Source organism: Doryrhamphus excisus, linkage group LG4 (assembly GCF_037039965.1).
Source record: "Doryrhamphus excisus strain RoL-2023G ecotype Guam linkage group LG4, RoL_Dexc_Guam_v1.1, whole genome shotgun sequence".
In the NCBI taxonomy this organism is placed as follows: domain Eukaryota; kingdom Metazoa; phylum Chordata; class Actinopteri; order Syngnathiformes; family Syngnathidae; genus Doryrhamphus; species Doryrhamphus excisus.
The window spans coordinates 22,454,973-22,471,213 of record NC_136360.1 but is presented as its reverse complement, the minus strand read 5'-3'; the positions used below and the strand labels follow the sequence as shown (position 1 = coordinate 22,471,213).

At 38.7% G+C, this 16,241-nt stretch overlaps 2 protein-coding genes across 2 annotated transcripts; both read left to right on the top strand.

Annotated features, from left to right (window-relative positions):
- The first annotated feature begins 33 nt into the window (after nucleotides 1-33).
- lsm4 (LSM4 homolog, U6 small nuclear RNA and mRNA degradation associated) lies at nucleotides 34-4,897 on the top strand. The gene is made up of 5 exons (XM_058072642.2): nucleotides 34-160; nucleotides 626-667; nucleotides 1,467-1,565; nucleotides 3,023-3,203; nucleotides 4,314-4,897. The coding sequence occupies exons 1-5, from the start codon at nucleotides 158-160 to the stop codon at nucleotides 4,415-4,417; spliced, it is 429 nt and encodes a 142-aa protein (XP_057928625.1). The 5' UTR covers nucleotides 34-157; the 3' UTR covers nucleotides 4,418-4,897.
- A 6,958-nt stretch (nucleotides 4,898-11,855) lies between these two features.
- Nucleotides 11,856-13,987, top strand: LOC131129261 (transcription factor JunD-like). Its single transcript, XM_078790387.1, has 2 exons — nucleotides 11,856-13,676; nucleotides 13,867-13,987. The coding sequence occupies exon 1, from the start codon at nucleotides 12,057-12,059 to the stop codon at nucleotides 13,179-13,181; it is 1,125 nt and encodes a 374-aa protein (XP_078646513.1). The 5' UTR covers nucleotides 11,856-12,056; the 3' UTR covers nucleotides 13,182-13,676; nucleotides 13,867-13,987.
- The last annotated feature ends 2,254 nt before the right edge of the window (nucleotides 13,988-16,241 follow it).

Below are 16,241 nucleotides of genomic sequence, written 5' to 3'. Positions count from 1 at the left end.
AGTGTTGATGTCATACCTATTATCACCTGTAGGTGGCGGCAGCTAACGACGTAGCCACAATTCGTCTTAACATTATCTGAAGAAGAAGTGGAGGACCGAAAGCAGTAATTTGTAGGCACAGAGGATTCTAAATATTAAAAAAAACTTCTCTATCAAAATGGTACGTAGCTTACTGTGGTGTTTAAATACTTATATACTGTGGCTCGCTTAAAGATTAAACGGTTTATTTGGCATTTTGAGTTGCTAACTAGGATGTGAGCATTAGCAGTAATGAATACCGCTCAGTGGCTAGCTAGCTAGCTAGCTAGGTAGGTAAGTTAGCTCTAAGCACATTACGTTCTATTAACATTTATAGTTATGTACTTATGGTAGCCAGTCACCTGTAGGGAGGTGTACATGGTACAGCAAACCTTCGTCCTTCTGCACAGCTTATACATTTTATGTAGGTCATACATACAAAAGTTTGGAGACACTTTCTCGTACAATAGCATAGCAAAGTGTCTCCATACTTACGACTCGCTGGTGTTAGACTCCTGCACCTTCTTGCTGAGTGAAAGCGAAATACTCGAAATACTTTTACATTTTATTTATCACATAATCTTAAGTCTGTCCATGTTTTTTACAGCTTCCTTTGTCTCTGCTGAAGACCGCCCAGAACCATCCAATGGTGAGACTATATTGAATATTCTGGATAAGTACAGTGATTCCCAACCACAGTACTGCGGTATACACTGGGAAATGATCCAGTTTCACTGTTCTGGAAGTTATGTATACTACAAATAATATATCTTTTGTTTATCTATCTCAACGACGCATTGTGACAGGCAAACAATGAAATGCTCTTTTACAAGATGGCAGAAAGCACATGATTGATCTGGAATGGAATGGAATGGCCTTTATTGTTTTTCTTTCAGTGCAGTAGTCAAGTTAAAAAAAAGTATATAAAAGTAGAGTAAAAAAGGCAATTTAACAAGATACTATATACAAGATATATACAAGGTATCCAAAATATACACATAGTATTGCACAGGAGCATATGCAGGAGCAGATATATTAATTTTAGTGCAATGGTAAATGGGTCATAGTGCAAAATAATAATAATCTGTGCATCCATGTGCTCCAATTTATACAAGGGAGTAATCCATGTCAAATATGTGCTTTGGCTCAATAAAGGTTGGGAAACACTAGAATAATCGGTGTTTGTGCAGCAGTACAATGGCAAGTTTAGGTTTAAAAAGTCAGTTATTATATACACGCTAATTAAAATAATGAGTACGACCAATGTGTTTTTTTTTTGGCCTGATTTTCCTAAAAAAATGCAGTGTTATTTAGTGTTTTTGTTGCTATAAAATATCAGGAGAAATGTACATGTCATAGCACTTCTCCCCCACTGTGTAATTATATGGAATTAGTCAAAGTTTGTCCATGGTCATGTTTTTTGTTGTTGTTGTTTATTTTTTTTACAGCTGGTGGAGCTGAAGAATGGAGAAACGTATAACGGTCACCTGGTCAGCTGTGACAACTGGATGAACATCAACTTAAGAGAAGTCATTTGTACCTCGCGGGTACGACTCTCACTTCATTTCCTTCCTTGATTTAAGATGATGATGATAACATTTCCTTAAATTTAGAATCAGAATCCCCTTTATTGTAATTTTATTGCGTACAACAAAATTTGAGTGCAACTCCACTGTGCATTTTGTAGAAAGTAAAAATAAGAATAAGGATAAAAATAAAACAAGGAATAACAATATAAATATAAAAGTGGCAGCTGCTGTTCAGAATAACTGTAAATATATGTACATCAAAAACAATAACCTATACAGTAACAAGATGTAGAATTGCAATAACCAAAATGTGGAATTTCAGTAAACAATATTTAGTATTGCACATATTTGAACTTGAATGAATGAATCCTATTTCACGTTTGACGCATTATTATTGTTACATAACAATAATAATAATAATTTAAGCTCGTGATCCTGAATATTGTGTGTGTACATGCATGTGTACGTGTGCGGGGGAAAGAATGTCTATTCTTGGCAAGAAAATCATGCTCGCTGTTAGAGCAAGGGTGTCCAAACTGGGGTGTTCCCTCCCAAGGGCCACATACTGACAAATGAAATGATATTTTGTAAAGCTAAGAAGTTCTATATGTTTATTTCAAGAACAAAAAACAGCATCTCAGCTTTGACATATACTGTACGTAGATCATTTTAACTTCCTTTTAAAATAATAATCGGAAATTTTATTCTTGCGATATATATATTTTTTACATTCTTTTTATTATTTTTTATTTCATTATTCTCATAGTAAAAGATTTTCCCCAACAAAGTTTTCCAAATTAAATTCGATTTAGACTGTGCGGCGGCGCCCCATTTTGGACACCCATGTATTAGAGCAATAAATAAACTAAATTTGAAACACTTCTATGCTAGGATTAAATTAAATTAAATTAAATTAAATTAAATTAAATTAAATTAAATTAAATTAAATTAAATTAAATTAAATTAAATTAAATTAAATTAAATTAAATTGAATTGAATTGAATTGAATTAAATTGAATTAAATTGAATTAAATTGAATTAAATTGAATTAAATTGAATTAAATTGAATTAAATTGAATTAAATTGAATTAAATTGAATTAAATTAAATTGAATTAAATTGAATTAAATTGAATTAAATTGAATTAAATTAAATTAAATTAAATTAAATTAAGAAAGCAGGAAGTGAACAAATGTAACAGTTAGTGATTGTAAAAATACCAGATGGAGGGGTAGGATTTAATAAGCTTTGCTTCTTCCTACTCCTTTTGGACATGTGGAACTGGGAACTGATTGTGATGCATTCAATTGTCATCTGATGCATGTTCAAATGAAATAAAACCATTACCATAAATCACTCCTCACTGCACTTTCTCATTGGATTGAAGATTGTTTTAAAGTAGCGCTTGATCGTTGGTGCCAGGAAGTTCTTTGGAGTCCAGCAATGTGACTCCTCACCTCTCTCTCTCTCTCACAGGATGGTGACAAGTTCTGGAGAATGCCCGAGTGCTACATCCGGGGAAGCACCATCAAGTATCTGCGAATCCCAGACGAGATCATCGACATGGTGAAGGAGGAGGTAGTGTCGAAGGGTCGAGGACGGGGAGGCGCCCAGCAGAACAAACAGCAGGGCAAAGGGAGAGGAGGAGCAGGCCGAGGTGATGTTTCTTTCTGCCCCCACTTTTCATCCACTAGAATGGACGTTGCATTCTCTTTATTATTTATCGTATGACCCAGCATCAAAGGCGGGGGCCTCAAACTGGTGTCCTGCGGGCCACGTGTGTTTGAGACCCCTGATTTATACATATTTTGCTAAGTATTTTCTGAGAGATAATTTTTTCTTTTTTAATCTTTTTTTTATAGACATGACAAAACACGACTATAGTCACATTTATACTCTTTTTATTTACAACATATTGCGCAACTGCAGGGTCTTGAGACACATGCTAACTCGCATACTAGAGAGCTAGCGACCTAAACGGTAGCCTTCAAGTTATTTCCTTTCAACTTAAAATAGCCAAATACTTACCACTTCCACACGGATAGGGAGGATAACTATTAACACTTATTTAACCTTTAACATGAACATTAATCAAACGTAATAATTTTTTCTGGGTACATGATACCATACAGCATCCATATCAAACTTGCGCGGGCCACACTAACATTAAACTTTCATATCAAGGCGGGGGCCTCAAACTAGTGTCCTGCGTGCCACATTTGGCCCGCGGGCCGCGTGTTTGAGACCCCTGATTTATACATATTTTGCTAAGTATTTTCTGAGGGATAATTCTTTTTTTTAAATCTTTTTTTTATGGACATGACAAAACACGACTATAGTCACATTTATACTCTTTATTTACAAAATATTGCGCAACTGCAGGGTCTTGAGACACATGCTAACTCGCAAACTAGAGAGCTAGCGACCTAAACGGTAGCCTTCAAGTTATTTCCTTTCAACTTAAATAGCCAAAAACTTACCACTTCCACACGGATAGGGAGGATAACTATTAACAGTTATTTAACCTTAAACATGAACATTAATCAAACGTAATAATTTTTTCTGGGTACATGATACCATACAGCATCCATATCAAACTTACATTAAACTTTCATATCAAGGCGGGGGTCTCAAACACGCGGCCCGCGGGCCAAATGTGGCTCGCAGGACGCTAGTTTGATCTAGGACAACCAATGGCTGCTTTTCAGCTGCGACATCACGTCGTTGTGTTTCTCCAGCTGACGTTCCTCCTCCTCGGTTCCCGTAGGTGTGTTTGGCGGTCGGGGTCGAGGGATGAGCGGCGCCGGACGAGGTCAGCAGCAGCAGGATAAGAAACCAGGCAAACCGCAGGGGATGAAGAACCAGCACTAACCTGTTGGGATGTAAGAAAAAAAAAACACGCATATACACAACATCTTCCTCAGCACTCACGTTCTAAGATGCCTGTTTTTAGCTTCTTCCAGATTTATGGTATTTGTATTTTTTTTATTATTACAGTAACCTTATCCCAGTATATCACATATTGTTTAAAAAAAGTGTTGTTTCTCCAAACACAAGGAGACGTTTTGTCATGTGATACACTGGAATAAGGTTTTTAGTTTCTGTTTGCCAACCGTTCTATTTTGTGGTTAGCAGCCCCTATAGTGGAGGTACAGCAGTAGTCTTTATGTCATAACACTTTTTTTTAAAGTATTTGTGTGACAAAAGTAAAGGAAATAAGAGCTCTCGTTAGGGTGCAAGGCCAACATGATGTGGTTATGATGGTTTGGTTCTCTTTTTTTTTTTTATGACTAGAGATGCTGTAATTTATGTACATGAGCACACATGGGAATAAATGAGCTTTTGTTTAAAGTGGAAGTACATCTATCCATACATATTCTATACCAGGGGTCTCAAACTCAATTTACTTGGGGGCCACTGGAGCTAGGGTCTGGGTGAGACTGGGCTGCATCAGGTTTTCCAAAAAAAAAAAAAAAAACACATTTATTAAAAACATTTTTTTTTTAAAACTTTGCTTTGGTTCCAATTTTCTACAAGAAAAGGTCTGATAAAACATTCCACTGTTCTCAAATATCTTAATTTTTATTTTTCTACACAAAATAAGATGAAAAATAAATCAAGAATAAAGAAAATCAATCAGTAATAAATAAATATAATAATAATAATAAAACGGCAAATAATAAAAACTTAAGAAACCACATATAGTTGGTGGGTAGACAAATGATTTTTTTCAGATTTAAAATGAACAAAGCATTATTAGAGCCCTGTAGACATGACAAAACACGACTATAGTCACATTTATACTCTTTATTTACAACATATTGCGCAACTGCAGGGTCTTGAGACACATGCTAACTCGCAAACTAGAGAGCTAGCGACCTAAACGGTAGCCTTCAAGTTATTTCCTTTCAACTTAAATAGCCAAAAACTTACCACTTCCACACGGAGAGGGAGGATAACTATTAACAGTTATTTAACCTTTAACATGAACATGAATCAAACGTAATAATTTTTTTCTGGGTACATGATACCATACAGCATCCATATCAAACTTGCCGCACTAACATTAAACTTTCATATCAAGGCGGGGGGCCTCAAACTAGTGTCCTGCGGGCCACATTTGGCCCGCGGGCCGCGTGTTTGAGACCCTAGTTTTACTTAAGTTCAAGGACAATCTCTTATCATCAAACCATCTTTTTAGTGCGATCATTTCTATATATAAATATAGAAATTTCTAATTATGTATCAATTAAAGTCTGCCGCAGGTCGCAGTCATCAACTCGGGTTGTTAATTTTCATAACATTTGAAGAATCTATACCGGTATAGAAAAAAAAAAAATAGTGCCCGACAGTGGTATACATGGAGCCCCCATAAGATTTCTGACTGCCACCCCCATATGTGCAAGCCTAGAACTGACCCTGCACCAACCATTACCATATAGAGAGAGTCACTAAATACAAATTCATAAAGTCCAAGCATGTCAAAAATGTGCGATTCCATGTGAGCGTTTTTTTTTCTCCCTTGGCTACCCAAAAATCTCTTCCACACACACACACACACAAATGTATGCAGTTGCCAACCAATCACCACCTCCCTAGCTTTCCCCTGCTTTTACCTGCGTCACCCTGCTTGTGTTGCCATGGTAACCCCCGATGCTCCCTCCCATCTTCCCACATACACACACACACACACACGCTTGTCTCCCATCCTCTACCAGTATGAGCATGAAGGCGAGTCGCCGTTGCTGCTGATGCAGGCAGGCTGCACACGTCATCACTTCCTGCGGGATAAAGGCCTATTTATAAGGATATTAAGATGCACAAACGTATTTATAGAAGTGACTGGAATCTCTTGTCTTCCACAACGATTCCGAAAGCATAAAAAAGCAAAAAACTATGCATGCACTAAGCCTCACAAATGGACACGCTTCATTTCTAGCACATCTCAAGCACCTCCATGTGATCCACCCACGCTTGGCTTTGCAGTAATCAATGGAGCCCACCGGTGATGGACCAAAGCCTTCTGACTAGTCTTTCAAGGCTAAAGACATAGTGATGATTGACATACGTTCTAAATGTCACAGACAGGACCACTTCCTTCCACATGCATTTTTAATAAAACTAATAAGCCGTATGTCATGAAACAATACATATATTACATAATACTTTTTAATAAAAGTCAATGAAAAAATATTTAAAAAAAAAAAGACAGAATATTGCAATCTTGATTTCAACCACGTTACACTCTTCTTGTACCCTGTGTGTGTATGCTACCGGCCCCGCCTCTACCCACAAAGAGACAAAGAGATGGTATGACTGACAAAAGGGCTCACTCCGTTCATGCCGTTGTTCTATGGAACAAATGTGCCAAGGTGCGGAAACCAATGAACTCTCGTTCTATCTATCTATCGTTCTATCTATCTATCGTTCTATCTATCTATCGTTCTATCTATCTATCGTTCTATCTATCTATCGTTCTATCTATCTATCGTTCTATCTATCGTTCTATCTATCTATCGTTCTATCTATCGTTCTATCTATCTATCGTTCTATCTATCTATCTATCGATCTATCGTTCCATCGTTCCATCGTTCTATCTATCGTTCCATCGTTCTATCGTTCTATCATTCCATCTATCTATCGTTCTATCGTTCCATCTACCTATCGTTCCATCTATCTATCCATTGTTCCATCTATCCATCGTTCCACCGTTCTATCGTTCCACCGTTCTATCGTTCCACCGTTCTATCGTTCCACCGTTCTATCGTTCCACCGTTCTATCGTTCCACCGTTCTATCGTTCCACCGTTCTATTGTTCCACCGTTCTATCGTTCCATCGTTATATCGTTCCATCGTTATATCGTTCCATCGTTATATCGTTCCATCGTTATATCGTTCCATCTATCGTTCTATCGTTCCATCTATCCATCGTTCCACCGTTCTATCGTTCTATCGTTCCACCGTTCTATCGTTATATCGTTCCATCGTTATATCTATCCATCCATCTATCGTTCTATCGTTCCATCTATCTATCGTTCCATCTATCTATCGTTCCATCTATCTATCGTTCCATCTATCTATCGTTCCATCATTCTATCGTTCCATCATTCTATCGTTCCATCATTCTATCGTTCCATCATTGTATCGTTCCATCATTGTATCGTTCCATCGTTCTATCGTTCCATCGTTCTATCGTTCCATCGTTATATCGATCCATTGATATATCTATCCTTCTATCATTCCATCTACCTATCGTTCTATCTATCGTTCTATCTATAGTTCTATCGTTCCATCTATAGTTCTATCGTTCCATCTATAGTTCTATCGTTCCATCTATCTATCGTTTCATCTATCTATCGTTCTATCGTTCCACTCTCTGTAGGTGATGCGGTGTTCTCGGACCACAGTCCGGTTAGGTTTGACTTAGACGCACACTGTAACACCAGCCTGCCTGCTCCTGTTCGCTTTGGTCGCTTTATCAAGCCTGACGCGGCCTCGGCCTTTGCCACTCTGTTCTCCACTGCGTCTGAGGCTTTTATGACCTCAGGCGCTGCGCTGCACACCGAGCAGTTGATGAACTGCTTTACTTCTACCTGTGCGACTGTCTTGGACAGTTTAGCCCCCCTGAAAGCCATGCGCCCCAAAACTAAACAGGAAGAGTGGCTCAACGATGTCACTCGAGCAGCCCGGCGTGAATGCCGAAAAGCAGAGCGCAGGTGGAAGAAGGACGGTCTACAGGTCTCCTATCAAATCCTCAAGGACAGTTGGAGACATTATCAGAACGTGGTGAAGATTGAGAAAACAAAATACCTCTCAGACTTGATATCAGACAATATTAACAACCCACGTGTTCTTTTTAAAACTATTGACTCTGTTTTAAATCCCAGTCCATCCACTATACTTGAACAATCTTATGAAACGTGTGAAAACTTTTTGCAGTTTTTTAAGGATAAGGTTGCATCTGTACGAAGTAATATATCACCCCCCTCTTTTAATATGCCCACATTGACACAGTGCTCTAAAGGTTTTTATCAGTTTGAACCTGTGTCACTGGCTTTTATCACGGAGATGGTAAAGGGTCTTAAGCCTTCTTCTTCCCCCATCGACCCAGTCCCACCTCGCTTTTTTAGGGAGGTTTGGCCAACCGTGGGTCCTTCTGTGTGTGCCATCATCAACAGTAGCCTGGCCTCTGGTATCGTGCCATCTTTCTGTAAAAAGGCTACTGTTGAACCTTTGTTGAAAAAAACTAGTCTGGATCCTTCAATTTTATCAAATTATCGGCCAATCTCTAAACTGCCTTTTATCTCAAAGATTTTAGAAAGAAGTGTTCTTGCACAGATGCAACCTTTTTTAGACGAGAATGGGATTTTAGACACTTTCCAGTCAGGTTACAGGGCCTTTCATAGCACTGAGTCTGCACTTTTAAAGGTTTTTAACGACCTATTTTTAATAACTGACTCTGGTGGTTCAGCCATTTTAGTGCTTTTAGACCTGACTGCTGCTTTTGACACAGTGGACCATACCATTCTTTTATCTCGCCTGGAGAACTGTGTGGGTGTCAGGGGGTCTGCTCTTGAGTGGTTTAGGTCGTACCTGTCAGGGAGATGCCTTGCCGTGGGACTTGGGGGATCTTACTCCTCCACTGCTCCGCTTGACTGTGGAGTTCCACAAGGATCAATTCTTGGGCCCATTTTATTTGCCCTCTACCTGGTCCCACTTGGCGCAGTACTTAAAAAGCATGGCATCTCCTATCACCTGTATGCGGATGACTGCCAGCTGTACTTGCCACTCGCAAAAAATGATCATGCCCCCCTGACACCCCTTCTTGAGTGCTTAAGGGATGTCAAGGCCTGGTTGGCCCACAACTTTTTAATGCTTAACGAAGAGAAGACCGAAGCTATCCTCCTCAACTATAAAGGCCCCCCTATAGACTTCGGTCCCCTCCAAAACAACATTCGTCCCTCAGCCACCAGCCTTGGCGTCATAATAGACAGTGATTTTAAACTCAACAAACAAATTAATGCAGTTATAAAATCCTGTTTTTATCATCTTCGGCTTTTATCTAAAATTAAATCTTTTTTATCTTTGCAACACTTTGAGCAAGTCATGCACGCTTTTATTTCATCACGTCTGGACTACTGTAATGCACTTTACTCTGGAATTAGCCAAAAGTCTCTCTCCCGCTTACAGTTAGTCCAGAACTCTGCGGCACGGCTTTTAACAGGAACCAAAAAAGGGGAGCACATCACCCCAATTCTGGCCTCCCTACATTGGTTGCCCGTTCGTTTTAGGATTGATTTTAAGATTTTATTGTTTGTTTTTAAGGCGTTGAATGGGCTGGCCCCCAAATACATCTCGGACCTCATCCAAGTTTACTCTCCAGCTCGGTCACTGAGGTCCGAGGGCCAGCTCCAACTTGTGGTGCCTAAGACGAGACTTAAGACCAGGGGGGACCGAGCCTTTTCTGTGGTCGGCCCCAAACTATGGAACTCTCTGCCCTCCCAAGTAAAAAAGGCCCCCAATATCGAAAGCTTTAAGTCTCGTCTTAAAACCCACTTTTATTCTCTGGCTTTTAGCTCGGAGTGAGTCGTATGGTCCTGTGTCTTTTAGTTCTTCGTTTTTATTGTAATTAGTTTTATTTTTTATACTTTTATTGCTTTGTTTCTTGTTTTTAATATTTTAATATTTATTTTATTATTTTATTTCTTAAATGCTCTTTTAGTTTTGGATTATTACTTTTTAATTTTACTAGTCTGTGCAGCACTTTGGAAACTCTGTTTATAAAATGTGCTATATAAATAAAGTGGATTGGATTGGATTCCACCGTTCTATCGTTATATCGATCCATCGATATATCTATCATCGATCCATCTATCGTTCCATCGTTCCATCTATTGTTCTATTGTTCCATCTATCTATCGTTCTATTGTTCCACCGTTCTATCGTTCCACTGTTCTATTGTTCCACCGTTCTATCGTTTCATCCATCTATTGTTCTATCGTTTCATCTATCATCTATCTATCGTTCTATCTATCTATCGTTCTATCTATCTATCGTTCTATCTATCTATCGTTCTATCTATCGTTCTATCTATCTATCGTTCTATCTATCGTTCTATCTATCTATCGTTCTATCTATCTATCGATCTATCGTTCCATCGTTCCATCGTTCTATCGTTCCATCGTTCTATCGTTCTATCATTCCATCATTCCATCTATCTATCGTTCTATCGTTCCATCTACCTATCGTTCCATCTATCTATCCATTGTTCCATCTATCCATCGTTCCACCGTTCTATCGTTCCACCGTTCTATCGTTCCACCGTTCTATCGTTCCACCGTTCTATCGTTCCACCGTTCTATTGTTCCACCGTTCTATCGTTATATCGTTCCATCGTTATATCGTTCCATCGTTATATCGTTCCATCGTTATATCGTTCCATCTATCGTTCTATCGTTCCATCTATCCATCGTTCCACCGTTCTATCGTTCTATCGTTCCACCGTTCTATCGTTCCACCGTTCTATCGTTCCACCGTTCTATCGTTATATCGTTCCATCGTTATATCTATCCATCCATCTATCGTTCTATCGTTCCATCTATCTATCGTTCCATCTATCTATCGTTCCATCATTCTATCGTTCCATCATTCTATCGTTCCATCATTGTATCGTTCCATCATTGTATCGTTCCATCGTTCTATCGTTCCATCGTTCTATCGTTCCATCGTTCTATCGTTCCATCGTTATATCGATCCATTGATATATCTATCCTTCTATCATTCCATCTACCTATCGTTCTATCTATAGTTCTATCGTTCCATCTATCTATCGTTTCATCTATCTATCGTTCTATCGTTCCACCGTTCTATCGTTATATCGATCCATCGATATATCTATCATCGATCCATCTATCGTTCCATCGTTCCATCTATTGTTCTATTGTTCCATCTATCTATCGTTCTATTGTTCCACCGTTCTATCGTTCCACTGTTCTATTGTTCCACCGTTCTATCGTTTCATCCATCTATTGTTCTATCGTTTCATCTATCATCTATCTATCGTTCCATCTATCTATCGTTCCATTGTTTCATTGTTCCGTCTCTCTTTATCTCTCTATCTCTCCGCTGCTCAAGCTCTGCAACCATTCTGTCCGGTGGACAGTGATCTATTGTATTATATAATAATCATTATTATATTATAAATTAGTCGTGAAGTAAAAGATCCAAAACCATTTCAATGTACACAAATGTGAAGTTCCCCTAAATAAGTTGATATTTTATTTTACAAAAAAATCTCTGACGAATTTCACATTATAGGGCAAAAGCAGGCTAATAAGCAGGCTAACAAGCAGGCTAATAAGCAGGCTAATAAGCAGGCTAATAAGCAGGCTAATAAGCAGGCTAATAAGCAGGCTAATAAGCAGGCTAATAAGCAGGCTAATACTAGCCTACTACTAGTAGTAATAATCAGAAAAAGAAATAAGCGTTTCTAGTTTAGTTGAGTGCATTAATGAGTAGATTGATTGCCGATTTGCGAAGAAGAGTGAGACGTCTTACTTTTAATCCACGTCTCTGTGTCGTCATCAACAATCAAAGAGCATCCGGTCTCATACGCGGTTTGTCGCCAATGCGCATGCGCCGCTGTGACATAACACAAAATCCAGAGCCTCAGAAAGGCTCGAGGCGCTTCACCAGCGCGTGCATTTGCTTCGAAGCAGCCGCCTATAGCGGAAGCAAGCGAAAGGCACCGAAGTCAGTTCGCCCCGCGGCTTGTCTGACAGGTTATGGGCAGGGCGCCGCTGTTAAAGTCGCAGCATTAAGAGAAAGAATCATGAAGGACATTAACTTGAGTCTGACCGACGCGACCATGAAGCCGCACCTACGAGACACAGACGGACTTCTGAGCTCCCCGGACCTGGGTCTGCTGAAACTGTCTTCGCCGGAACTGGAGAGACTGATCATTCAGTCGAACGGGATGGTCACCACCACGCCGACCAGCACCCACTTCCTGTACCCGAAAACCGCCACGGACGAGCAGGAATTCGCAGAGGGCTTCGTGAAGGCGTTGGAGGATCTCCACAAGCAGAACCAGTCCACAAGCGGCGGTCTGGACCTGGGCGCTAACATCAACGTCGCGACGCAGCTGGACCGACCCGTGTATACAAACCTGAGCAGTTACGATACCGGACCTCTCGGAACCACCGTGAACTACTCAACGGACACGGTCCCCTTCCCGCCCCCGCCGCTGTCTAACCATTTCGGGGCTGCGCCGTCCATAGAACCGGACCTTCCCCGCGTCCACCCCCCCAAAGAGGAGCCTCAGACGGTCCCGGACGTGCAGACCTTCGGCGGGGAGAGTCCGCCTCTGTCTCCCGTCGACATGGACTCACAGGAGCGCATCAAAGCCGACCGGAAGAGGCTCAGGAACCGCATCGCGGCTTCCAAGTGTCGGAGACGCAAGCTGGAGCGCATCTCCAGGTTGGAGGACAAAGTGAAGACGCTGAAGAACCAGAACACGGACCTGGCTTCCACGGCCAGCGTCCTCAGGGAGCAAGTGGCCCTGCTGAAGGAGAAAGTCCTCACCCACGTCAACAGTGGCTGTCAGCTGCTTCCGCATGAGGTTCCGGTGCACTAGACCGGTCATGTGACATGTCTTCATCCATCATCCATCATCCAGCATCACAAGGCAGCTTCAGCACTGGATTTTGGAGCAATTTTGATTTATTTTTGTTTTGTTTTTCTTCTTCCATAAGCGGGTCAAAAATGACCCATACTAGAATCAATGCCTTTTTATGACAATGTTGCCATTTTGGTTCATAATAATCCCTTGTATGATATTTATGATATTTAGTATTATATTTAGGACCACACAAGAATGATTTCATGTTAGAAACATCTTCATTTTTCATTTTTTTACATCTTTGAAAAAAGAAAATGACCCCGTACAACAATAGAAAATGTGAGGATCCATTGTGTGTTACATAAAAATAATTTAAAAATGTGAATGGCATGATATCAAAAACATGTTTTTTGACGAATACCTGAAATATGAAATGATAAAAAATTTTTCATTACAAAGATATTTCAAGAAAACAACCTGACCGGGTCATTTTTGACCCACTTATGGAAGGTTGGGGTAGTAAAACAAAAACTAAAATTTCTTAAAATGTATAAAAGATAAGTTAAAAATGAGAACAGCATGATATCAAAAACATGTTTTTTTAGGAATACCTGGAATATGAAATGATAAAATTTTTTCATTATGACAATATTAAAAAAAAAACAACCTGACTGGGTCATTTTTGACTCACCTTTGGAAGGTTGGGGTAGTAAAAAGTTCTTAAAATGTCTAAAAACAAGTTAAAAATGTGAATGGCATGATATCAAAAATATGTTTTTTTAGGAATACCTGGAATATGAAATGATAAAAAATTTTCATTACAAAGATATTTCAAGAAAACAACCTGACCGGGTCATTTTTGACCCACTTATGGAAGGTTGGGGTAGTAACACAAAAACTACAATTTTTTTAAATGTATAAAAATAAGTTAAAAATGTGAATGGCATGATATCAAAAACATGTTTTTTGAGGAATACCTGGAATATGAAATGATATAATTTTTTCATTATGAAGATATTTCAAGAAAACAACCTGACCGGGTCATTTTTGACCCACTTATGGAAGGTTGGGGTAGTAACACAAAAACTAAAATTTCTTAAAATGTATAAAAATAAGTTAAAAATGTGAACGGCATGATATCAAAAACATGTTTTTTGAGGAATACCTGGAATATGAAATGATAAATTTTTTTCATTATGAAGATATTTCAAGAAAACAACCTGACCGGGTCATTTTTGACCCACTTATGGAAGGTTGGGGTAGTAACACAAAAACTAAAATTTCTTAAAATGTATAAAAATAAGTTAAAAATGTGAATGGCATGATATCAAAAACATGTTTTTTGAGGAATACCTGGAATATGAAATGATAAAATTTTTTCATTATGACAATATTTTAAAAAAAACACAACCTGACTGGGTCATTTTTGACCCACTTATGGAAGGTTGGGGTAGTAACACAAAAACTAAAATTTCTTAAAATGTTTAAAAGATAATTTAAAAATGTGAATGGCATGATATCAAAAATGTTTTTTTTAGGAATACCTGGAATATGAAATATGAAAAATTTTTTAATTACAAAGATATTTCAAGAAAACAACCTGACCGGGTCATTTTTGACCCACTTGTGCATCTAAGGCTGGACTAAGTGGACTCACATAAGACGCTGGTGTGTGCAGGAAGATGTGTGGAATATGTTCCTATTTGCCATGGAATTCCCGTCATGGCCACAATATAAAATGTAATACTGCTAAACTGCAGTTGTACTTCTATGTATTTGACTACTCTGCTGTACCTACTGGTTGTTTGCATGTTGTTTACAAACTGGAATGTAGCCCACAGCGGAGTGAGTGTCTTATGGTGCAATCAGTCAGTTCCATCACAATGTATTATTGATTTATTGATTTATTTATTGATTGATTCCCGTGTTCCCTTTTCACTGTTGTATTGACTTCTATTGTGATCCTCTATTGTATCAATTACAAATGATCAAAATGGCTCTTTCATTTTTTTTCACAAACTTCAGCCACACTCTGATTTCGATTGTGGAATTTTATTAGACTCTGTGAGGAATTCCCCGGAATAAACCCACACAAAATCCTTACCCAAATAAGAATACACTGTTTGTTAGCAATGCTTTTATTGTTTTACAACAAAGTACAGAAAAAAAAAAAAAAACAAAGACACGGTATTTTTTTACTTTCACCTTATTGGCCCAAACTGAAGATGTTTTTTTTTTTTTTTTTTTACGAGGCAGTGACACAAAAAGCATGTTGTTCAATTCCCGTACAAGATCTCAAATCCGAACCCCACCCCTTATTTGTGTTCTTGTAGGTACTTATTGCTTTGACGCATTCATTCACAAGCAGACCCCCGGCATCGAACATGGTTATTTTCTAGTTACCAGCATTTTTTTTTTTTTTTTTTTTTGCAAGCCTGAATCAGTCAACACTAAGGTACGGTTCATATAGAGAGGAAGACATTAACCAAGGGAGCCATTTTAACAGTCACCACCACGCAGGATGCTAAATTAATCCCCAACGGTTCGACTTGATGATTGGCGTCAAAAAAATCATCACTGGCGATTTGACATGTTGACAACGCCGATGTTAGAACCCCGAAATAGCATGGAAGCGGTTATATATATATATATAAAAAAAAAAATTTTTTGCATGCTTTGCCCTCATTTAAGTCGGAAATTTAGAGGGAAAAATACAATAGTTAAATAAATAAATAAATACAGATGCATGTCATGCTGATTAATTGGTCTCTTAATCTGAATTAATCTCCTGAAATGGTCATGTTCCGTTACTTTGTTTCTATTTTTCATGTTCATGTTTTTATTTTTTTCATGTTTTGCTAAAAATTTGCGAGGACATGGACACGGCAGGATAGTGCGATTAAGTGTTTATTTTTAACAAAATAAAAGCCCACACGGAACGACACGATACACAAAAAGTTGCAAAATAAAAGAAGGCGAGGAGGTACGGCAAATGGGAAGTGGAAACAGGAAACTCGAAATAAAGGGTCAGGCAAAATTTGTAGGTTAAATAAAACGCAAATAAAGTAAAGTAAC